Below are 24,869 nucleotides of genomic sequence, written 5' to 3'. Positions count from 1 at the left end.
TCTGTAACTCCCTGCCTCAAGCGATCCTCATGTGTCGGCCTCCCAAAGTGCTGGGAATACAGGTGTTAGCCACTGTGCCTGGCCAATAGGACATTTTATCACACATGAAAGCATCTCAGTTTGAACAATAAATTGTACAGTCACTCTGATATAGACAGCATAGAAGACAGTGGTCACAACAGCTTGGGTTTGAATCCTGGCTTTATTGCTTCCAAACTGCTTGTCCTTAGGAAGCTCCTTAACTTCTCTGAATGTTTTCCCATCTGTAAAATGAGTCTAAGGTCCCTGGAGTGTAGCTAAAGGAGAAAATTGTCACAGATCCTGTGTTTTTAGGATCTTAAGCTGCTTTTTTTTTTTTTTTGAGATGGAGTCTCACTCTATTGCCCAGGTTGGAGTGCAGTGGTGTGATCTCAGCTTACTGCAACCTCTACCTCCCAGGTTCAAGCAATTCTTCTGCCTCAGCCTCCCAAGTAGCTAGAATTACAGGCACCCGCCACCATGCCTGGCTAATTTATGTACTTTTAGTGGAGATGGGGTTTTACCATGTTGGCCAGGCTCGTATGGAACTCCTGACCTCAAGTGATCCACCTGCCTCAGCCTCCCAAAGTGCTGGGATTACAGGTGTGAGCCACTGTGCCTGGCCTTAACCTGCTTCCTTTTTTTTTTTTTTTTTTTTGAGATGGAGTCTCGTACTGTCGCCCAGGCTGGAGTGCAGTGGCACGATCTCAGCTCACTGCAAGCTCCGCCTCTCGGGTTCACACCATTCTCCTGCCTCAGCCTCCTGAGTAGCTGGGACTGCTAGCGCCTGCCACCAGGCCTGGCTAACTTTTTTGCATTTTTAGTAGAGACAGGGTTTCACCGTGTTAGCCAGGATGGTCTCGATCTCCTGACCTTGTGATCCACCCGCCTTGGCCTCCCAAAGTGCTGGGATTACAGGCGTGAGCCACCGCGCCTGGCCTTAAATTGCTTCTTAAAGGCAGTGGATGAAACAACCCAGTGTCTGTGAACAGAAGATGGATACACAACATGTGGCATTTCCATACAATGGGATATTATTCAGCCGTAAGAGGAGCAAAGCACCCATCCGTGCCACGATGTGGATGAGCCTTGAAAACACTGGGCTAAGAAGCTAGTGGTAAAAGGCGACACACTGTGTGATTCCACTTCTATGAAACGCCCAGAATAGGCAAATCTATACAGACAAAAAGTAGAGCAGTGGTTCCAGGGTCTGGGGAGGTAAGGAGAAACGGGGGCTGATGGCAGATGGGTCCAGGGGTGTTTTTGGGATGATGAAAATCCTAAAATTGGTTGTGGTGATGGCTTTGCAACCCTGAGAATACAGGGAAACCACTGAATTATACAGTGAGACAGAGTCTCACTCTCTTGCCCAGGCTGGAGTGCCGTGGGCAAAGGCCTCTGTATAGTGTGAACTACACCCCCAGTATAATAACTTGTATATTATACAACTCTCACAAAGAGAAAGCAGGCAGACGCTCTCCGACGCCTTCAGTCAACCAAGCTTTGCCCCCAACATCTCTGGACTCACCTTGCCTGCCCCTCCACATACTGGTGACACTGCCCCCACCAGACAGCTCTTGTAATATCTGATCCCAACTTCTGGGTGGGGGCACCTGTGGGGCTGACTCTGACTCAGGAATCCCCAGAAGGGCCAGGCACAACCTCACCATGACTTGGGACTCACCTCCTGGCGAGGGCACGGGCCTCTGTGGCCAGGTGGCTCCATTTGGTGGGCTGGCCGGGACCATCCTGGGGAATCTCCTGTAGAAAGAAGAGGAAGAAAGGAGGAAACTGACTTCCCGTCCCCGAAGGGCAAGGGCCACATCTGGCCCAATTGTGAGGCAGAACTGGATGGCACCAGTCATTCTATAAATGCGCAAAGCTGGCCACGACATCGGCATCCAGTGAGCGGAGTCCGAGGATGCAGAAACACCAATAAGGATGCTGCCCACCACTTACTGTGCATTGAGTCTACTCGGAACATGCCTCGCCCTTTGCAAGTGTCCTCTCGCTGAATCCGCGGAGGAGGTACTGTGTGATCCCCATTTTGCAGATGAAATTGAGCCTCCCAAAGTGGGGAGTCATACCCAAGGTCACTAGGTCAATGGGAAGGCTGGGGCAGGGACCAATGCCCAGGCTTGGTGTGTTTGGGTAGGGGGTCCCCTGGGATACCAGAGACGCGAGAATGGCAGCTGCATGCAGAATCTCCTCTTCCGAGGACTCCAGCACTGCCTCCAGGTCTGCCAGCTGGGTGCAGGTCTTCTGGGCTCTGGCCTGGGCACAGTGGGCACCCTTGCTCAGCCTCTGCAGCTGCTCCCGGGAGGCCTTCACAGCACCTTCGAGGCCCATCATCTGTTCCAGGAAGGCTTCCCGAACCCCTATGGGAAGCCCACAGCCCGGGGGTCACAGAGTGGTGGAGACGTCACACAAAAGCCCCCACCCCCAGGGGTCCCCTTCTGTGCCCTCGATTCCACAGGCATCAGCAGCCCCGAGTACCAACAGGTAGTCCCAAAGGCAGAGTCTCCCCATTTTCCAGATGCAGGCTGAGGCCCAGAGAAGGCAAACATGACCCAAGGTCCCACCCACAGTCAGTCAGTCACACACAGGGACCGGGAGAGACCCAGGCCTTCCGGGGCCACACAAGCAGTTCTGGACCCCTCAAATCAGCTCTAAGTCACCATGTGGCTCACGTGGGCATTTTAAGACATGGTATCTGATAGCCCCTATTTCCACAGTGAGTCCTGCTAACAGGTTCTCAGCTCGCCTCTGTCTGGCTGCCAAAGGAGTGCGGCGCTTATACACATAAAACTTCACAAAGTAATCCAATCCATTTCAGCGCCTTTCCAGGTCCCAAGGCCAAATTCCTCCTGGCTTTAGTGACAGGTCCCTTCTTTTTTTTTTTTTCCTTCCCTCCTTCCCTCCCTCCCTCCCTCCTTCCCTGCTTCTCTCCTTCTCTCCCTCCCTCCTTCCCTGCTTCCCTCCTTCCCTGCTTCTCTCCTTCTCTCCCTCCCTCCTTCCCTGCTTCCCTCCTTCCCTGCTTCTCTCCTGCTCTCCCTCCCTCCTTCCCTGCTTCCATTCGTAGAAACAAGGTCTTGTTATGTTGCCCAGACTGATCTTGAACTCCTGGGCTCAGGCAATCCTCCTGTCTTGGCCTCCCAAAGTACTAGGATTACAGGAATGAGCCACCACGCCCGGCCCTCCTTCTTTTTTCTTATTTACTCATTTATTAATATTTTCTATGCAATTAATATTTCTATGCACTGTGCTGGGCTACGGCAGTGAGCAAAACGGCCCAGAATCAAGACAGCAAGATGCTCCCAGTCAAGCCTCTGGAGCAGCGCCTTGTGACCCCTCGTGAAGGGAGTGAATAAATGAATGAGCCCAGCCCCATCCTCACTGAACTTAGAGTCTGGGTGGGCAGGGGCATGGGGACAAGGATTGATATTCATAAAATTACAGGTGGGCTAGGGACATTGAAGGAGAGGCCCATGGCAACAGGGCTGTGTTGTGAGGGTCCCCAAAGCATCCGACAAGACCAGACAGCAGGCACTGGGGGCCTCCCCTTGCCTCCCACCCTCCCACTCTGCGCTCCCGCTGTACCTGGAAGCAGGTGGTGGCCCTGGTAGATGTCCCCCCTTGGGGCCTCTCCCAGCAGAATGTCTAGTGGTCCCCAGGGACTGCCACAGTTGGACCCTTGCAGCCACCCCTCCATCAAAGTCAGTTTGGCCTTCAGCTTGGCTGCCTGGAGGGGACAGGAAGAAAAGGTGTATGAGGCTGCTGGCATGCAGGTCCTGCCCAGACACTCCCCCCGGCTTCTACCCTGCCACTCTCCCTGTGGGTTCCCTTCTCCAAATCCTCCCCTGGGCCTCAACGCTAAGGGTATGCCGCACCCCTGAGAGACAACCGTGCCCGCCCCATGGTAGCTGTCCCTTCCCCTCCCATCCCCACGGCACCTGTTTCCACCACTGACCACACTGCTGTCCTACCTCGAAGGGAGAGAGGAAGGGATGGGAAAGGATGCCTCATAAGGATTTCTGTCTGTCCTGTTTGCTGTGTTCCCAGGACGCCACACGGAGAAAGCACACTATGGACGCTGGCTGAATGTGCTATGAACGTCCCCTAGCCCCGTCTTTTCATCAGACAAACAATAACTGCATTTACAGAGCACCTCCTTGGAGCTAGTCTCAGCACGAATGCCTGCCACGCCCCAGCCTGATTCCCCCTGTCACCGCTCTAAGTGGCCGGCACAGGTCCCGGGCCCTGTCCTCCATTCCCAAGTCCAAAATGTTCTGAAAAGCCACAAGGCGTTCCATTCCTCACTCGAGAGCAAAACCTGAACTGAAATAAACCTGTTCTGAAAAAGGCTACTTGTGGTCTTCATTTACCCACTTGGCGGAAATAGTCATCTATTTTCCTGCCTAAATATCACCGGGCTTGACTCTGGGGGCTGCCCATTCGCAGTGGGGGATTACGTGATATTCACTGCAGCATGTCCTTTTTTTTTTTGAGACGGAGTCTCGCTCTGTCGCCCAGGCTGGAGTGAGTGGCGTGATCTGGGCTCACTGCAAGCTCCGCCTCCCGGGTTCACACCATTCTCCTGCCTCAGCCTCCCGAGTAGCTGGGACTACAGGCGCCCACCACCTCGCCCGGCTAGTTTTTTGTATTTTTTAGTAGAGACGGGGTTTCACCGTGTTAGCCAGTATGGTCTCAATCTCCTGACCTCGTGATCCACCCGTCTCGGCCTCCCAAAGTGCTGGGATTACAGGCTTGAGCCACTGCACCTGGCCTTTTTTTTTTCTTTTTTGAGACAGAGTCTAGCTCTGTCACCCAAGCTGGAGTACAGTCGTGATCTTGGCTCACTGCAACCTCCGCCTCCCAGGTTTAAGCAATTCTCCTGCCTCAGCTTCCTAAGTAGCTGGGATTACAGGTGCGCGCCACCCCCACCTGGCGAATTTTTGTATTTTTAGTAGAGACAGGGTTTTACCATGTTGTCCAGGCTGGTCTCAAACTCCTGACCTCGTGATCTGCCCGCCTCAGCCTCCCAAAGTGCTGGGATTACAGGAGTGAGCCACAGCGCCCTGCCTTCAGTGCATGCCATCTTATCTTTCTACAACGCTATACATTCTGAAAGCTGGCCCCACAGGTTTCTAGAAAAGGATTGCAGGCCTAACTAACTCCAATCTGGAGTAGGAGAGAGACTGAGGCTTACCAAGGCTGTTGCCTGCCCAGACACATGACAATGAACGGAGCTGGGGGAGGGGAACCCCAATGGGTTAACCCTAGAGCTTGAACTCCTGATTCCAGCACCACCCACCTCCCCACTCAGAATCGCCTCCTGTTAACCCTCTTTACCAAGGGGTCATCTGTGGTCTCATCCCCACTGACCCTGAGAAAGTGAGACCCCAGCCAGGCATGGTCAGGAAAGGCAGGTGACAAGAGTCACCTTTCCCCCATCCACCCAGAGCAGGGGAAGGGCCGAGGTGAGGGTTGAGCCAGGCTGGAACAGGCCCGAAGCTGGGTGGGCATAGGGAGAAGGTGGGTGGTGGGTTTGCAAGGCCTGAGCTCTGGGGGTAAGCAGGCAGTTCCTGGTGCCCGGCATAGAGCTGGCACTTGCTAGGGATATAGAATGAATGGAAAGTTGAGTGGGTTTGGGCAGACTCACCTCCTCCTTCACCAGGGCATAGCAGGACGGGCATTCCTGGCAGTGTGTGCCATCTGCCGTGAGGAAGAAGTTGTCATGGCAGCGGTCACATTTGTAGCCCTCGAAGCCAGGCCTGCATACGCATGTGCCATTCTCGTGGCACTGGGCTGAGGCAGCGCCCAGTGGGGAGCACCTGCAGGCTAGAGGGGCCAGGGGCAGTGGGTGCTCGGTTCTGGGCATTCCCAGAATGCCCTCGGCAGCATCAAAACCAGATTCCTGGGCCCTTCCCTGGAGATTCTGATTCAGAAGATTGAAGGTGGCACAGAGCCTGGCTTATTCCAATGTTCCCTGGGGATCTGAGGACCAGCCAGGTTTAGCAACTGCCAATGCAGCCCAACTCTACAGGTGAGGAAACTGAGGCCCAGAGAGTGACATGATGGCCCCAGGCACACAAGCACTTAACAGTGGCATCTGGGACTACATTTCTGGCTGGCATGAGGACGCTGGCAGGCTGCAGAGGGCCAGAGACTTGGGCGAGGGTCACAAGCACAGCCCTGTACCCACCGCTCTGGGTTCATGTGACGCTGCTCTCCTGGTCACTGCCACAGAAGCAACTCCCTCCATGCTTCCGGCTGCTCTCAGGACCCTGTCCCGTATCTGACCATCCTTTTCTGCTGCACCCATTTTCCCCATCCATCATCTCTGCCCAGAGACCTCAGGCCCAACCCTCCAGGCAGCCCGGGAAGGACCCAGCCTCCTTACCCCAGCAGCCCTTGATGGAGAAGCCAAAGAAACCCAGCTGGCATCTGTCACAGGCCTGGCCTGTGACACCTGGGCGGCAGGTGCACTGTCCAGTCTTGGGATGGCACTGGTCCTCCTGGGAGCCCAGTGGGTGACACTTGCAGCTGTGATAAGGGAAGGAACTGGGTCTGAGGCAAGCTCAGGGCCACTTCTGGCCCAGCCTCTACCAGCTGCAGCTGGCTGGGGCCTCAGATCACAGCCCTCTGCTGACAAGACCCCATCTCCTCTTGGTGCGTGGCACAGCTTCCCCAGCTGTGCTCTGGAAAGCACAAGTCTGCCTGGATGCTCGGGGAGAAAAGAAGATAAAATAAAGCTATGGGGACAAACATGTCTCGGGGAGACTATACCCCTCTGTTGAAAAGTCACAATGCAATCAGCATAGCAAGGGCTCTGAGAAGTCCTGCAAGGAAAAAACCTGTTTGTTCCACTTGATGTTTCCCTGGAGTCCTCCACTGTTCCCTAAGGATGCTTGTCTAAGGTGCTACTGTGGCCAAAAGGCCACACAGTGACACTGAGAAGGGAATCAGGAATCAGAGACCAAACCGGCCGCCTGCCCACCTGGACATCCCTTAGGGCTGCTCTTGGCCTGCATCCTAGACTGGCAGGACCATGAGTCCGATGCCAAGAGTCCATCCCTTTGCCCCCCTTTGGCAAAGGGCACAACGTGCCTGGCAGTGGGCCTAGGACAACACCTTCTGAACCATGCCCCTCCCTGGGGGCTGCCTGGTGACCTCTTCCATCCTGGCGAGGTCCCCAGAGCTCCAGCAGTCTCAACCTTCTTACCTCTGGCAGCCCCTCCCAGGCTGGAGGTCGAAGAAGCCAGGGTAGCAGCGGCTACAGTCCCGTCCAGTCACATGAGGCAGGCAGGAGCACTGGCCTGTCACTGGGTCGCAGGGCATCTGCCCACTGACCGAGCCCTGTGGGTGGCAGCTGCAGGCTGGGGGCAGGAGCAGGAAGGGGTGTTGGCAACAATGCAGATTGTCTGTTCCACCTTTGGGGGTCCAACAGAGGCAGAGGAGATGGGGGAGCCTCCAGAAATGATACCTCACGTTCAGCCCAGATTCCAACACCCCTGCTGGAAAAAGGCTCCAGGGCCGAGCTCAAGCCTCAGCCCATTGACCATATCCTTAGAGGGACAGCTTAGGATGGTCATGGTGGCAGACGGTCCTTCTGAGTCTGCCCTGAGCCCTGGCAGGCTGCAGAGGGCCAGAGACTTGGGCGAGGGTCACAGGCACAGCTCTGCACCTACGGCTCTGGGTCCTGTGACCCTGCTCTCCTGGCCACCACCAGGGGAGCATCTCATTCTGGGCCAGAGCTGTGTTTCCTGCAGGGGTTCCACGAAAAGAGAGTGAGCAGGAGCCAGCAGCTGCGGCGTAGGAAAGGGCTCCAAGCACATCAGTGTGGGGCGAAGGCTGAGCTTCCATCCTGCAGGGCTCTGGGAACCTCCCAGGGGTTGAATGTTAACTGAGGCGATGCAGGGAAGCATGGCCTTGGAGGCCCGGCGCAGGGTGATCACCGGGTCAGCCATATGTGCTAACTGCAGAGTGGGAGGTAAGCGGCAGACTGTCCAGGCTTTGGGATCAGAGTTTATAAGATCTCCTGGCTGAAAGAGACCCTGGAGAGGGGCAAACCCCTGTGCTTTCTGGACACGGAGACAGGGAAGGGGAGTGACCTGTCTGAGGCTGGATGGCCTTGCAGAGGGGCTAGCTGGTTCCGGTGGGTTCCTCAGCCACCCCTTCTGGGTCCTGAGCCAGGGCAGAGGAGAAGGGGCCCACTGTGCACCACCCCGGGGACTGGAGGTGGGTACTCACGCTTGCATTTGTCTGCGGGCCGAGGGACCAGGGCGCTCCCGTAGAAACCTTCACGACAGCGCTCACAGTGGTCACCCGCGGTGTTGTGCAGGCAGCGCAGGCAGTGGCCAGACAGGGGGTCACAGTTGCCCACAGCATTGGGGTCCACATTCCCACTGCACTGGCACTGGTGGCAGGGCTGGGGGGGCCCCGAGAGCCCCAGCGGGTCCCCAAAAAAGCCATCATCACAGACCTCACAGCGCCGCCCTGTGTGTAGAGGGAGCACGTGTGAGGAACGCAGTCAGCTGGGCCCACCAGGGATGAGGGTGGCTGTGAAGCAGAGCAAGCGTCCCTCCAGCCTCCCCGGGGCAAAGCACAGGCTTGGGCAGGAGGACCTGGGACCAGCTCCCAGTGGCTGCCCACAGCTATGTGGTCCTGGGTAAGCCACTGCCCCTCTAGGAATTCAGGTTCCTCTTCTCTAAAGTGGGGACAACAATGGCGGCTCCCCACAGGACTGTGACATAATTTGTGAAAAGCGCTTAACATCTGGCCTGACATGTAGTAAGCACTCAGCAGCAGTGGCTATCATCACATATCTGTCCTCACACCCTCATCATCATCGTCACCATCATCTTCACCATCACCACCATCCCCATCAGCACCTCAACCATCATCATGACCTTCTTCATCACCATCTTTTATTATTATTATCAAGATGGAGTCTCCCTCTGTCACCAGGCTGGAGTGCAGTGGTACGACCTTGGCTCACTGCAACCTCTGCCTCCCGGGTTCAAGCGATTCTCCTGCCTCAGCCTCCCTAGTAGCTGGGATTACAGGTGCACACCACCATGCCTGGCTAATTTCTGTATTTTTTTTTTTTTTTGAGATGGAGTCTTGCTCTGTCTCCCAGGCTGGAGTGCAGTGGCACTATCTCGGCTCACTGCAAGCTCCGCCTCCCGGGTTCACCATTCTCCTGCCTCAGCCTCCCTAGTAGCTGGGACTACAGGTGCCCACCACCACACCTGGCTAATTTCACTGTGTTAGCCAGGATGGTCTCGAGCTCCTGACCTCATGATCCACCTGCCTCAGCCTCCCAAAGTGCTGGGATTACAGGTGTGAGCCACCGTGCCCGGCCAATTTTTGTATTTTTAGTAGAGATGGGGTTTCACCATGTTGGCCTGGCTGGTCTCAAACTCCTGGCCTTAAGTGATCTGCCTGCCTCGGCCTCCCAAAGTGCTGGGATTACAGGTGTGAGCCACCATGCCTGGCTATTTTTATTATTTTTTGAGACGGATTCTCGTTCTGTCACCCAGGCTAGAGTGCAGAAGCGCAATCTTGGCTCACTGCAACCTCCACCTCTGGGATTCAAGCAATTCTCCTGCCTCAGCCTCCTAAGTAGCTGAGACTACAGGCATGTGCCACCACGCCTGGCTAATTTTTTTGTATTATTAGTAGAGATGGGGTTTTGCCACGTTGGCCAGGCTGGTCTCAAACTCCTGACCTCAGGTGATCTGTCCACCTCAGCCTCCCAAAGTGCTGGGATTACAGGCTTGAGCCACCACACCTGGCCTTCATCATCATCTTGACCATTATCCTCATCCTCATCACCTGCTTCATCCTCATGTTGACCATCACCTTCATCTTCATGATCTTGACCATTATCCTCCCCATCATCACCTTCATCACCATTGTCATCTTGACCATTATCTTCATCATCATCACCTTCTTGACCATTATTCTCATCGTCACCCATGGTTGCCTGTGGTGTTGTGAGCCAGCGCAGGCAGTGGCCAGACAGGGGGGTCACAGTTGCCCACAGAATTGAGGTCCACATTCCCACTGCACCGGCACAACTGTCATCGTCACCTTATCTTTATCATCACCTCATTGTCATCATTCTGATCATTATCCTCATTTTCTTCATCACCATTGTCTCGATCACCCTCTTCTTCACCTTCTTCATTGTCACCATCCGACGTCAGTCACCTGCTTCTCCTGGTCCTCTTCCTCATCCCCCTCTTAGCTGGGTGGATTTTCCTGTGCAGTCCCTGGCCCCTTTACCTTTTCTGCTTCTCATGTTTCCTGAACTTCCTCTAGACTGTGCATTGCAGATCCTGCCCTGCTTTCTGGGTTTGACTTGGACTTTCTGGCTCATCTTCCAGCCCCCAGGTCACTGTGAGCCACAGAAGAGATGCTGTGTGAGGGGGCTTTTTGGAGGGTGGTTCTAGGGATCCACTCTGGACACAGATGGAGCATGAAAGAACATATTTGTTCCAAGTGCTTCATGTGGTGTCAGCCACTCTTTATAAACATGTCCATCTCTCTGCCTATCCCTACATGAAACCAATGTCAGGCCCAAGTAATAGCCACGGTCCCCTGGATGTGACAGGAATGCTGCCTTGCTCACATTATTTTTTCTTTTTCTTTTTGAGATGGAATCTTGCTCTGTCGCTCAGGCTGGAGTGCAATGGCATGATCTCGGCTCACTGCAACCTCCATCTCCTGGGTTCAAGTGATTCTTCTGTGTCAGCCTCCCAAGTAGCTGGGATTACAGGCACACACCACCACACCCAGCTAATTTTTGTATTTTTAGTAGAGACAGGGTTTTGCCATGTTGGCCAGGCTGGTCTTGAACTCCTGACATCAGGTGATCCGCCTGCCTCGGCTTCCCAAAGTGCTGGGATTACAGGTGTGAGCCACTGTGCCTGGCCGCTTACATGTTTTTTTTCATGTTCCTCTTGACATTTTTACACTGCTCCAACATTACAATGAGTATATACATTTATTTCTATTTTTTCGTTTATTTTTTCTGAAGTTACTAAGTCAGTCAAGAGTACGTACTAATTTTATAATTAAAAAATAGCTGCTGCCATTGTGAAGAATACTTGTGAGCTCCTTGTGTCCTCAAAAGTCATTGGTCAGTTGAAATGAAGTTAATGGTACTGGCCGGGCATGGAGGTTCACGCCTATAATCACAGCACTTTGGGAGGCTGAGGTGAGTGGATCACTTGAGGCCAGGAGTTCGAAACCAGCGTGGTCGACACGGCAAAATCCCATCTCTACTAAAAATACAAACATTAGCCAGGCGTGGTGGCGGGCGCCTGTAATCCCAGCTACAGACCAGAGAATCTCAGCTACAGGCGGCTGAGGCAGGGTTTGACTTGGACTTTCTGGCTTATCGCCAGAATCGCTTGAACTTGGGAGGCGGAGGTTGCAGTGAGCTGAGATCGCGCTGCTGCACTCCAGCCTGGGGGACAGAGCCAGACTCTGTTTCCGAAAAAACAAAGTTAATAGTGCTAAGGGCAACCCTGAAAAGGGAAAGAGGGAATGGAATGGAACGGAACGGAAAGGAAAGGAAAAGACAAACTGGAACAGAGTTCAAGGTCGAGGCTAGCACCCGCCTTGTGGATTCTAAAACAGAAATAAAATAAGACAGGAAAGGGGGAGATTGAAACTGATGATGAAGAATGAGCCCCACAGTTAAGTGGCCATTAACCTGGAACCAGGTAGGGACAGCTCACAGGGCAGGAGGCAGCTCTGGAGGTCCTGGGAAGGGCTGCAAGGGGCCAGGATGGCAAGCAGGAGTCATCCTGGGACAAGTGAGAATCAGGACTTGACCTCGGTCAATCCTGACTCAGACGTCCCCAGGTGAGCTCTCGGTGTCTGAGGCCCTCCCAGGACCCAGAGGACACTGGTGTGGATAAGAAGGGTAGTGGCAGAAGGTCCCAGGTCTAAGGTCCACTCCAGGTGACCCCCCCCTCCCAAGGGTGGTCCCCTCTGCACACAGCACTGCCTGCTCCCCTGAAATCCTCCCTCAGGTATGTCTCAGCCTGAGTCCACCTGAGCTTCTCTAACTTTCCATTCTCACTGGCCTCGCGCATGTCTGCAAGCCAGGGGAGCCACAGTCGGGAGCTAGAAAATGTAAGGAAGATAACAAGAATGGAGGGACAGCATGGTGGCCAGTGCGGTGCAGGGTCCTGCGGTGCAATCTCCGTCCCTCGGTTCCTGAGCTCCTGGCTCTGTGGCCATCCACCCTGCCCTGTTGGCTGTTGGCTGCCACAGAACTGCTTTCAGAACGGTCCCAGTGAAAGCACATGGCATTTGACAAATCAATTTAATGTAGCCACAAGTACCAAAAGCAAAATCAGATGTCTAGGAATCTTAAAAACATTATACTACATGAAACAAGCCAGACCCAAAAGAACAAATACTGTATGGTTCCATTTAAATGGAATACTGGGAGCAGTCAAATTCATAGAGACAGAGAGGAGAACAGCTGTTATCAGGGGCTGCAGGGAGGAAAGGCTATTCAACAATTTTTTTTTTTTTTTAATTTTTTTGAGATGGAGTCTTGCTCTGTCGCCCAGGCTGGAGTGCAATGGCACACTCTTGGCTCACTGCAAACTCCACCTCCTGGTTTCAAGCGATTCTCCTGTCTCAGCCTCCTAAGTTGCTGGGATTACAGGTGCTTGCCACCACTCCCAGCCAATTTTTGTATTTTTAGTAGAGATGGGGTTTTGTCATGTTGGCCAGGTTAGTCTTGAACTCCCGACCTCAGGTGATCCGCCCGCCTTGGCCTCCCAAAGTGCTGGGATTACAGGCATGAGCCATGGCGCCTAGCCTCTACAATACATTTGATCAGTGCGATTTCTGTCTGGGATGATGAAAAAGTTCTAGAGATGGATGAGTGACAGCTGCACAGCATTGCAAATGTACTTCCTGATGCTGAGTTACACACTTACAAATGGTTAAAATGGCAAATTTCATGTTATATATATTTTATCACAATAAAAATTAATATTGTAATATGCCAAAAGTCAGTGAATTTACTTTATTTTTTGAGATGGAATTTCGCTCTTGTTGCCCAGGCTGGAGTGCAGTGGTGCAATCTCGGCTCACTGCAACCTCCACCTCCTGGATTCAAGTGATTCTCCTGCCTCAGCCTCCCAAGTAGCTGAGACTACAACTGTGCGCCATCACGCCTGGCTAATTTTTTGTACTTTTAGTAGAGATAGGGTTTCACCGTGTTAGCCAGGATGGTCTCAAATTCCTGACCTCGTGATCCGCCCACCTCAGCCTCCCAAAGTGCTGGGATTACAGGCATGAGCCACCGCACCAGGCCTGTACTTTATTAAAATTTTTTTTTTTGATACAGAGTCTAGCTCTGTCGCCCAGGCTGGAGTGCAGTGGTGAAATCTCGGCACACTGAAGCCTCCACCTCCCAGGCTCAAACCATCCTCCCACCTCAGCCTCCAGAGTATCTGGGACCACAGGTGCATGCCACCACACCCAGCTAATTTTTGTATTTTTTTTTTTAGAGATGCAAGTCTCGGTATGTTGCCCAGGCTGGTCTTGAACTCTGGACTAAAGCGATCTGCCCACCTTGGCTTCCCAAAGTGCTGAGATTACAGGCATAAGCCACCACACCCAGCCAAATTGTACGCTTTAAATGGGTGAACTGTCAGGTATATGAATAGTATCTCAACAAAGCTGCTTTTAAAAGAAAATCAGAGTTGAGGATGTCTGAGTCCAGAGGAGGAAAGAATACAAGGAGCCTGAGAACAAGGGTGGGCGTGGGTGGTTCTGCTTCGCACATCACCTGATGACATTTTTTAAAGGCTAGAAGTTTAATCAAGGTTTTCCATCTTAGCTGTGTAACAGAATCACCCAGCGAACTTGTTCAACTATCACTGACCCGTACTCTAAGGGGCCAGGGACCAGATATGAGTTTTTTTTTTTTTTTTTTTTTTGAGACGGGGTCTCGCTCTGTCACCCAGGCTGGAGTGCAGTGGCCGGATCTCAGCTCACTGCAAGCTCCGCCTCCCGGGTTCACGCCATTCTCCTGCCTCAGCCTCCTGAGTAGCTGGGACCACAGGCGCCCGCCACCTCGCCCGGCTAGTTTTTGTATTTTTTTAGTAGAGACGGGGTTTTACCGTGTTAGTCAGGATGGTCTCGATCTCCTGACCTTGTGATCCGCCCGTCTCGGCCTCCCAAAGTGCTGGGATTACAGGCTTGAGCCACTGCGCCCGGCCCAGATATGAGTATTTTTAAATGGCCCAAATTCTAAATGGCCCAAATTCTGCTGGCAATATGCAGCAGCCTGGGGCTCTGGTTATGGGGCTAAGGGATTCTGTGTCCCCAGAGGTCATGCCTGCTGCCTATAAGCTGGGCTCTCCCTCACCAGCCACACCCTAAACGCAGGGCCCTAACCCTGGAGCCCAGGGCAGAGTCACAGCACCAGGACTTGGCCCTCCGTGGGGCAGGGCTCCAGGGCAGGAGTCACTCACCTCTCTGGCCCGGGGGGCAATGGGTGCATGCCACCTCCCCACTCTCTGGGATGGTCGTGCAGGCCGACTGGCCAGGGCAGGGACAGGGCTGGCAGTCGTTGGCTTGGCCCTCGAAGGGGTTGCCATAGAAACCCGGCAAGCAGCGTTCACAGGATGGGCCCTCGGTATGGTGGCTGCAGACGCAGATCCCTGAGGGGCAAGACAAGCACCTGTTTACCACTATCTGAACCCAGAATGCCCAGAGATGGTGGGCATCCTCGCGGGAGAGGTCAGGGAGCACATCCCGGGCAGAAGTGGGGTGGCAACCTTTCCCAGGCGGAGGCAGCACGGCCTGGGGATTGAGGGTCCAGGCCTGGAGCTGGACCACCTGGTTCATATCCACTACTCACTGCCTGTGCAAAGCTGGGCAAGTTGTCTAATGCCCCCATACCTCAGTCTCCTCATCTGCAAAATGGGAACAACCACAGCACTGACTTCAAAGGGTTCTTTTCAGGGTCCAACAAGATCACGCATTCAAAGTGCCTTGCAGACTCTCTGGCACACATAGTCATCGGTGCTGCTGTTATTATTATTATTACTAGTCGAGACAGTCTCACTCTGTCACCCAGGCTGGAGTGCAATGGCGAGAATCTTGGCTCACTGCAACCTCCATTTGCCAGGTTCAAGTGATATTCCTGCCTCATCCTCCCAAGTAGCTGGGATTACAGACGTGCACCACCACACCTGGCTAATTTTTGTATTTTTAGTAGAAATGAGGTTTCGCCATGTTGGCCAGGCTGGTCTCAAACTCCTGACCTCAAGCGATCTGCCCACCTCGGCCTTCCAAAGTGCTGGGATTACCGGCATGAGCCACTGCGCCCGGCCAGCATTGTTATTATTTTGTATTCCGAAATCTCTCTTTGAACCAACAGGTGACACAGCTACCATTCGCTACACGGTTGTCCTCTTGATTCCAAGGGACCAAAAGGAAGAGCAACTTTTCCAAGGGAGACATAGACCCAGAATTCTGCTTCACATGACTTTGCAAAGAGGCTCCCCTTTATGTGGTTTGGGATACACAGGGGATACCTAGTCTCAGAGGAGGGAACCCCTGTTTCTGCCCTCTGGCTCCTGATGATGGTGGATTCTGCAAACTCTTCTTCCCCAGGCTGACCACACCTGGCATCTGCTCAGAGCCTGGGGTGCCTGAGAAGGGAGGTCCACTGCCAGGGACTGAGTGAGAAGCCTGGCTGAGACGGGGTTAACCAAGACCACCACTTCCAGGAGGTCCCCAGGCAGCACCCCAGCAGCCGAGGCGAGGTGACCTGGGAGGAGGAGTAAGGACCAGGCCGCTCGTGCACAGCAGGGCTGGCATCCAAAAGGAACTGTCCCAGCCTAGACCCAGTACCCATAGGCTCATTCCTCCTCCCAGCCTAGGGAGCAGAGTTACACTGCCCATTTCACAGATGAGGACTTGCCCAAGCTGAGCGGGCCAGAGGCTCTGTGGGGATGACAAACTGATCCCAGCTATGGAGGACTCTGCTTCCTCCAGAGGGGCTGTGGGAAGCACTGCAGCAGGGAGGGATTACGTGGCCTCATCTGGGCTTGATTATTGATGCCTGCCATGGACACAGAAGAGAGAGTGCCCTGTATGTGGTGTGTGGCGTGTGGCGTGTGGCTGTGGTTGCCCTCCCTGGCTACGTCGGCTGACTTTTTTTCTTTTTTGGGATGGAGTCTTGCTCTGTCGCCCAGGCCAGAGTGTAGTTGCGTGATCCTGGCTCACTACAGCCTCCACCTCCCGGGTTGAAGCAATTCTCATGCCTCAGCTTCCTGAGTAGCTGGGATTACAGGCACCTGACCACACCTGGCTAATTTTTGTATTTTCAGTAGAGATGGGGTTTCACCATGTTGGCCAGGCTGGTCTTGAACGCCTGACCTTAGGTTATCTGCCTGCCTTGGCCTCCCAAAGTGCTGGGATTACAGGCGTGAGCCACCGCGCCTGGCCTCTTTCTTTCCCCCCGCCCAGAGTCTTGTTCTTGTCACCCAGGTTGGAGTGCAATGGCGTGATTTCGGCTCTCTGTCACCTCCACCTCCTGGGTTCAAGCGATTCTCCTGCCTCAGTCTCCTGACTAGCTGGGATTACAGGTGCCCGCCACCACGCCCAGCTAATTTTTGTATTTTTAGTAGAGATGGGGTTTCACCATGTTGGCCAGGCTGGTCTCGAACTCCTGACCTCAGGTGATCTACCCACCTTGGCCTCCCAAAGTGCTGGCATTACAGGCGTAAGCCACCATGCCTTGCTACTGTCTTTTCAGGAAAAAAATGCCCAGTAGCCTTCTTCTCAGAGAGCCCCCACCTGCTCTGGGGAGGCAGCAGGCGTCTAGGCATGAGGCCCTCAGTGTGGGAGTGGAGAGAGGCCTGGGTCCAGCTTTCTCAGGTGCCTCCTGGCCATGTGACCTCGAGCAAGGTCAGGTCTGCTCCTATAGAAGTGGGGATCAGGCCAGGCACGGTGGCTCAAGCCTGTAATCCCAGCACTTTGGGAGGCCAAGATGGGTGGATCACAAGGTCAGGAGATCGAGACCATCCTGGCTAACACGGTGAAACCCTGTCTCTACTAAAAAATACAAAAAACTAGCCAGGTGAGGTGGCAGGCGCCTGTAGTCCCAGCTACCCGGGAGGCTGAGGCAGGAGAATGGCGTAAACCCGGGAGGCGGAGCTTGCAGTGAGCTGAGATCTAGCCACTGCACTCCAGCCTGGGTGACAGAGCCAGACTCCATCTCAAAAAAAAAAAAAAAAAAAAGGAGTGGGGATCAGTGGGCAAGGCATGGTGGCTCACACCTGTAATCCCAGCACTTTGGGAGGCTGAAGCAGGAGGATCACTTGAGGTCAGGGGTTTGAGACCAGCCTCAACATGGTAAAACGCCATCTCTACTGAAAATATAAAAATGAGCTGAGCATGGTGACAGGTGTCTATAATCCCAGCTATGCAGGACACTGAGGTGGGAAGATCTCTTGAACCCAGCAGGACGCTGCAGTGAGCCGAGATTGCGCCATTGCACTCCAGCATAGGCAATAGAGCAAGATTCTGTCACTCCCCACAAAAAATAAAATAAAATATAAAACAAAAAGAAGTGGGAATGAGTAGCCAGTAGTGACCAGGCCCTGGGAGTCCAGGCTGGAGAGAGGCACAGCTCTGCCACCTGCTGGCCATGTATCTGCCTGTGGGGCCCTCCCCTGTGAGACGGGACAGGAAGGGTCCTGGCTCCCGCAGGAATGTCTGCAGGAGTCAATGATGCAGTGTAGAGAAGGTGAATAGCACATATAGGAACCTGGTGATACTATTTTATTATTTCCCAAGTGTCCTGAAAAGTAGAGACTTTAATTATCTGCGCTTCCCTGAGGCAGTCCCGGTTAGCTACGGCTGAGCTCTGATGCAACCCAGGCCTGTGTTTTCAGAGCCTCAGTGTCTCCTGACCTCCATGTGGCTTTGTGCAGAAACAGAGGCTGTGTATATACTGTCAATATCCCCACCTTTCAGAAGAGGAAGCAGGCTCCGGGAGGGAAGTGACTTTCTTAAGGCCACTAAGGGGTGAGGGTGGCAGGTCTGTGGTTCTGGGTTGGCACCTATGAGCTGCTGTCACCTGTGTGACCCTCATGAGAACCCTCCTGCTGTCACCCGCCATGCTGGTGCCTCTGCCCTTCCTCACAGCACCTTCTGCATGTAAGGACCCCTGCGGTCTTTCTCTGGTCCTTCCTGGGAAAAGGATCAGTCTGGGAGAAGGTGGCATGGACAGACGGCCCGCATAGCAGCTGGCTTCCAGCTCTCACCTGATGCATAAAAAGTCCTTGGCACAGAGTCTGAGGCTTCGATAAATTCCAGTAGTAACTTTTTTTTTTTTGAGACGGAGTCTCGCTCTGTCGCCCAGGCTGGAGTGCAGTGGCGCGATCTCAGCTCACTGCAAGCTCCGCCTCCCGGGTTCACGCCATTCTCCTGCCTCAGCCTCCCGAGTAGCTGGGACTACAGGCGCCCGCCACCTCGCCCGGCTAGTTTTTTGTATTTTTTAGTAGAGACGGGGTTTCACCGTGTTAGCCAGGATGGTCTCAATCTCCTGACCTCGTGATCCGCCCGTCTCGGCCTCCCAAAGTGCTGGGATTACAGGCTTGAGCCACCACGCCCCGCCAAATTCCAGTAGTAACTTTTATTAAAATATGAGGCGCCCAGGCAGTAAGCAGCACGGGAAAGCTCAGTGCCCACACTGCCCCTCAGCTTGGCCAACACCTCAATGCCTGTGCCAGGCTGGCCCTGTCCAGGTCAGTACTCATCTCGCTGTTTTGGGTATAACCCAGGTGCCTTCAGACGGGTTGACGGGACACTCACCTGTGTTGGGGTCACAGGTGCCATGCTGGTTACAGGTGCAGGGGACACAGCTGGCATAGGGACCCCCCTGTGGCGTCTCCCTCTTGTATCCCGGAGCACAGGATTCACAGAACTGGCCCATGTAGCCATTGGGACATGAACAAGTCTCCACCCAGGAGGCTGGCGGGGAAAGCCCTGGCCGGGCGGATGTGAGCCGGACCTCAGTCAGGAAAACTTGGCCTGCAGGGTGAGAAGGGAAAGAGGAGGAAAGCAGGCACGAGCTCCCCGCACATGCTTCCCCCCAAAACCCTCCTGTTCACATATGAACCAGGTCCACGTATATAAAGGCAGCCTAGCAATCAATTTTTTTTTTTTTTAATTTGAGACAGCCTAGTCACTCAGGCTAGAGTGCAGTGGTACAATTACAGCTCTGCAGCCTTGACTTCCCAAGCTCCAGTGATCCTACCATGTCACCCTCCCAAGGAGCTGAGACTACAGGTAAGCCACGAAGCCCAGCTAAGTTTTTAAAATTTTTGTAGAGATGGGGTTTATCCATGTTGCCCAGGCTGGTCTTGAACTCCTGGCCTCAAGTAATCCTCCTGCCTTGGGCCTCCTAAAGTGCTGGTATTGCAGGTATGCGCCACTGCGCCGGTTGATTTTTTTTTTTTTTTTTAATAGTCAATTCAAGGGTAAGGGAGATGAATCGGCAGTTTTCAAGAAGAAATAGATACAGCTGAGAATTTTATGGAAAGATATCCACTCCACAGGTTATTAAAGATATATAGATTTAAACAACGATGATACCATTCACACCTCTCAGACTGGTAACATTTTATAGATGAATTTTCGTGGAGGATGGGGTGTAGGAAATTCACCTGACCTGCTCATAACTAAATGCTACATTTAGGCAAAGTGTAAGGTCTATTTCTAAAGTTTTAAGATTTTTCTTGTTGTTTTGTTTGTTTGTTTGTTTGTTTTGAGACGGAGTCTCGCTGTCGCCCAGGCTGGAGTGCAGTGGCCGGATCTCAGCTCACTGCAGGCTCCGCCTCCTGGGTTTATGCCATTCTCCTGCCTCAGCCTCCTGAGTAGCTGGGACTACAGGTGCCCGCCACCTCGCCCAGCTAGTTTTTTGTACTTTTTAGTAGAGACGGGGTTTCATCATATTAGCCAGGATAGCCTCGATCTCCTGACCTCGTGATCCACCCGTCTCGGCCTCCCAAAGTGCTGGGATTACAGGCTTGAGACACCGCGCCTGGCCTGTTTTGTTTGTTTTTAAGAGAGACAGAATCTTGCTCTGTCACTCAGGCTGGAGAGCAGTGGTACAACCATAGCTCACTGCAGTGTTGAACTCATGGCTTCAAATGATCCTCCTGCCTCAGCCTCCCAAGTAGCTGAGACCAAAGATGTGTGCCACCACATCCAGCTAATTTTTAAATTTTTTGTAGAAAAACAGTTTTGCCCTGTTGCCCAGGCTGGTTTTGAACTCCTGGCCTCAAGGACTCCTCCTGTCTCAGCCTCCCAAAGTGCTGGAATTACAGGCACGAGCCACCACGCCCAGCCTAAAGTTCTAAGTGTTATAGGAGATTTTGAGACTAATGACTAGAACAGGATTTTGATGTAAAAGCAGCTAATTGACACAGAAATGTCAGTGACATTTCTTACCCGCAAGGAAAGTGAACATTTTGCATTTAGATAAACTATAATGGGTACGTTTTAAAAATAAAGAAATCTGATATTTGAAAAAAAAAATGAGTGTGGATGTATGAATACTAATCAGGAGGTTTTGCTTCCAGTAACAGAGGAGTAGGGGATCCTGGCAGATCAGCCTTCCCACAGAAAACAACTATAAACTCTGGGCAAAATATGAAAACGACCATCTGTAGACACAGAACAGGGAGACTGGGGGCGGCCGACACTCCTCATCAGAGCAGCCCTTCTGAAGGAAAATTTGGCAGCGTGGATCAAAATGGAAAATACTCCCTCTTTGACCTAATATTTCCATTTCCAGCACTCTGTCCTAAAGCAACACTTATACTGGAATACCAAGACTTTTCTATGAGGCTGGTCCCTATTCCCCGTGACACGGCTGTAATTGGGAAAACTGGAGACCACTCAAGTGTCTGTCAATAGGGGGATGGCTAAAACCTCACAGAGCACCCACACCGCAGAATCTTACACACCAGACACAGAAAACCAGGCTTCCTACGCGTAATGACAAGGAACGACCTCCAGGACACACTGTTAGCTGACAAAAAGCAAGTCCCAGGATATTGTACTGTGTGATTACTTTTCTTTCTTTTCTTTTCCCTCCCTGCCTCCCTCCCTTCTTCTCTCTTTCTTTTTCTTTCTTTTTTTGAGACAGGGTCTGGCTCTGCCACCCAGGCTGGAGTGCAGTGGCGTGATCTTGGCTAACTGCAAACTCTGCCACCCAGGTTCAAGAGATTCTCCCTCCCGAGTAGCTGGGATTATAGGTGTGTACCACCACTCCCGGCTAATTTTGGTATTTTTAGTAGAGACAGGGTTTCCCCACGTTGCCCAGGCTGGTCTCAAACTCCTGAGCTCAAGCGATCCGCCCGCCTCGGCCTCCCAAAGAGCGGGGATTATAGGTGTGAGCCACCGTGCCCGACTGTGTAATCACATTTCTATGTTTTTTAAAAAAAAGGCCAGGCGCGGTGGCTCACACCTGTAATCCCAGCACTTTGGGAGGCCGAGGCGGGCGGATCACAAGGTCAGGACATCGAGACCATCCTGGCTAACACGGTGAAACCCCGTCTCTACTAAAAATACAAAAAATTAGCCAGGCGTGGTAGTGGGTGCCTGTAGTCCCAGCTACTCGGGAAGCTGAGGCAGGAGAATGGTGTGAACCCAGGAGGCGGAGCCTGCAGTGAGCTGAGATCCGGCCACTGCACTCCAGCCTGGGCGACAGAGAGAGACTCTGTCTCAAAAAAAAAAAAAAAAAAAAAAAATACAGATGTTAAGCACATACACACAGAAAGATTTAGAGACAGGCCTCCCAAAACATTACCCATGGAAAGAGGAAGTTTGGGGATTGCAGGTGCAAGGGAGGGTCACTATGTCGCCTGCTTCTCCAGTGCATTCCAGCACCCTTGGACTCCAAAGAGGCCTGGGGAAAACTGACCATTTGAGCCAGAGGTTCTCAAAAAGAGCAAAATCTCCCCCCCCCCACCCGGAAGCAAATCTGAGGACATGTTGGTTGTCATGTGGATGAAGAGGCCTCAAGTTCCCGGAAATTGACATTCCCAGAAACTCCCCACGTGACTATCAAACGTCCTGCTTGGTGCTGGAAGGGTAGAAAAACCCCTTTGTAAACATCTGAGCCTAGAGCTCAGCTTCATTTTACACACAGACAGTAGGGTTTTTGTTTTTTTTTTGTTTTTTTAGAGACAAGGTCTCGCTCTGTCACCCAGGCTGGAGTGCAGTGGCACAAATCACTACAGTCTCAACCTCCTGGGCTCAAGCGATCCTCCAGTCTCAGCCTCCTGAGTAGCTGGGACTACAGGTACAGACCACCATATCGGGCTGTTTTTTTCTTGTTGTTGTTGTTGTTTTGAGATGGAGTCTGGCTCTGTCACCCGGTCTGGAGTGCAGTGGTGCCATCTTGGCTCACTACAACCTCCGCCTCCCAGGTTTAAGCGATTCTCCTGCCTCTGCCTCCCAAGTAGCTGGAATTGCAGGTGCATGCCACCATGCCCACTTAATTTTTGTATTTTTAGTAGAGATGGGGTTTCACCATTTTGGCCAGGCTGGTCTCGAACTCCTGACCTCATGATCCACCCGCCTCGGCCTCCCAAAGTGCTGGGATTACAGGCGTGAACTTCTGCTCCCGGCCTATATTGATTTTTAAAATAGCGTGTGTGGGTAGGTTATAATGAGGAACACATCAGAGGCTAAGGCTGTCAATCACTGTGACCAGGGTAGGAGGTGGTGACGGATCCCCATCAATGACGTGTGATGGCTTGGCCCCCTTTGGGAAGACCAGACCCTCCTAGGGTGGCTTAGGCAGAACACCACCAGTGACCAGCATGGGAGTCACTCTCCCAGGGGACTCCTGGACTGCCGGCTGTGGGCTGTGTCCGGCAGGGACCGGGGCTTGGTGGATTCAGCGAAGGTGGAGTGCCCACACCCAGTGGGTCTGGGTGGCTTGCTGGCCGCACACCTGCCTCTGAGGCCCGTCCTTTAGGGCTCTCTCCTGTCCAGTCCCTGCGTCTGACCTCAGCCACCATCCCCACTGCCTTCACAGGTTATATGACCTCCGGCAAGGGTCCAGACTTTTGACTCAGATTTCTTCTTGGCAGGACAATAACCACTGGCCACCAGGTCCCAACAAGACCGTGGCCCCAGGAGCCCAGCCCAGTTCTGAGAACTGGCAAGCGCTCGGGTCTTGGGCATGTGGTTGTCTTTACTGACCAGCAGGGCTGGGGCCGGGACTGACACGGAGGCGGAGGCTGGTCAGGTTGGCGAGGAGCCGCTGGAAGTGGAAGGAGGGCAGCGGAGGGGCCACATCCTCAGAGGTCTCCTGCAGGCTGGCGAGAGAAGCGGTCAAAGTGAGATCCCGACATAGGGTGGGGGTGCCACGGCTGGGGATGGGGTGCAGCCCCCCAGACCACAGGGGCATCTGAAATGTGCCCGGACCTCAGAGACCACCCCTCCCACCTCCCCATCTCTCAGGACAGAAGAGGATACTTACTGGAACCTGAGCTCTACCTCCCTGGGATGCCCAGCATCCTGGGAGCCAGACAGGCTAGAGTGCCTCAGGGACAGGGCCAAGCCCGCCCCTTCCAGCCTCAGCTGCACAGGGAGTGGGGAGCCCCCGGGGGGCACCTGGAAGGTCAGGATGAGGGGCTGCCCATAGCTGAACCGCTGGTCTCCCAGGAACTTCTCTGAAGACAAGAGAAGAAGGCTTTGACAGTCTTCATATGGTTAGCTTGATTTTAAAAGTCTATATTGATTTTAGTGACAACTAAACATTCAAACAAGATAAAAGTGCAGTGGGTAGAAAATCGAAAGCTCCCTGCACAGCAGACCCTGCAGGGGACCCGCCCACACCTCCACAGCCCGTCCCCGGCTTCAGAGGCGTGTGACCTGTACAGTCACACACACCCCCACGCTTGGCTTCATGCTCTGCTGTGACCATCTTCACATTCTTAATAATTTTATCTTTGAACTAGGGTTTTAGAAGTGGTGTCCAACGGAACACGGAGTCCAAGCATGAACGGAGGGGATATACACACACACGTGACCACAGAGGCTGCCGCCTGCTTGCGAGCGGCATTCACGATGCCCACGAGCACGGAATTCCTAGGGAACACCCAGCAGCAGGAGTTTGGCGGGACTCCAGGTGACATTAAGGTAAGTGAGCTGGCTGAGTGAGCAGAGGCGCGCTGGGCCCCAGGCCACACCTTCCCTTCCAATCAGAATTTGCTCCGAACTTGGAAGGAAGGCACTGGCGTTCTGAGAAACACACACCACGGAGAAGCCCTGGGCGGTACCTTCTGACTCATGTCATTTCCCTGTATCAACCAATCATTGCTTTGGAAGATCGTGACCCATGAGGAAAGAGCACAGGCCACCCTCCTTTCCCAGCAGTCTTTCCCTTACCCGTGGGAAAGCCATGGACGTGTGCTGTGTTAGTGGAACATGCATATGTCAAAGAGTGAAATCAAAGTGGCTGGGCTTGTCGTGTGCAGTATTTCCACCGTCCTCGTAAGAACAAAATACACAGCCGGGCGCAGTGGCTCACGCCTGTAATCCCAGCACTTTTGGAGGTCGAGGCGGGTGGATCACAAGGTCAGGAGTCCAAGACCAGCCTGGCCAAGATAGTGAAACCCCATCTCTACTAAAAATACAAAAAATTAGCCAGCTGTGGTGGCGGGCACCTGTAATCCCAGCTACTCGGGAGGCTGAGGCAGGGAATCGCTTGAACACAGAAGGCAGAGGTTGCTATAAGCCGAGATCGCACCATTGCACTCCAGCCT

General features: G+C 53.3%; 1 protein-coding gene across 2 annotated transcripts in view; it reads right to left on the bottom strand.

Annotated features, from left to right (window-relative positions):
• The window catches only part of LAMC3 (laminin subunit gamma 3), an 88,653-nt gene that overhangs the window by 19,172 nt on the left and 44,612 nt on the right, over positions 1-24,869 (bottom strand). For both annotated transcript variants that reach the window (XM_073022016.1, XM_037994234.2), the window contains exons 10-20: positions 23,582-23,774; positions 23,302-23,417; positions 18,895-19,113; positions 14,538-14,726; positions 8,272-8,517; positions 7,244-7,397; positions 6,422-6,564; positions 5,681-5,859; positions 3,619-3,760; positions 2,191-2,396; positions 1,703-1,779 (exon numbers count right to left, since the gene is read on the bottom strand). In XM_073022016.1, coding sequence (XP_072878117.1) covers positions 1,703-1,779; positions 2,191-2,396; positions 3,619-3,760; positions 5,681-5,859; positions 6,422-6,564; positions 7,244-7,397; positions 8,272-8,517; positions 14,538-14,726; positions 18,895-19,113; positions 23,302-23,417; positions 23,582-23,774 — 1,864 coding nt within the window. The remainder of the gene's footprint in view (positions 1-1,702; positions 1,780-2,190; positions 2,397-3,618; positions 3,761-5,680; positions 5,860-6,421; positions 6,565-7,243; positions 7,398-8,271; positions 8,518-14,537; positions 14,727-18,894; positions 19,114-23,301; positions 23,418-23,581; positions 23,775-24,869) is intronic.

The sequence above is a fragment of the Chlorocebus sabaeus genome, chromosome 12, assembly GCF_047675955.1.
Source record: "Chlorocebus sabaeus isolate Y175 chromosome 12, mChlSab1.0.hap1, whole genome shotgun sequence".
NCBI lineage: Eukaryota > Metazoa > Chordata > Mammalia > Primates > Cercopithecidae > Chlorocebus > Chlorocebus sabaeus.
Note: the sequence above shows the minus strand (reverse complement) of the source record. Positions and strands in the feature narration are given on the sequence as shown.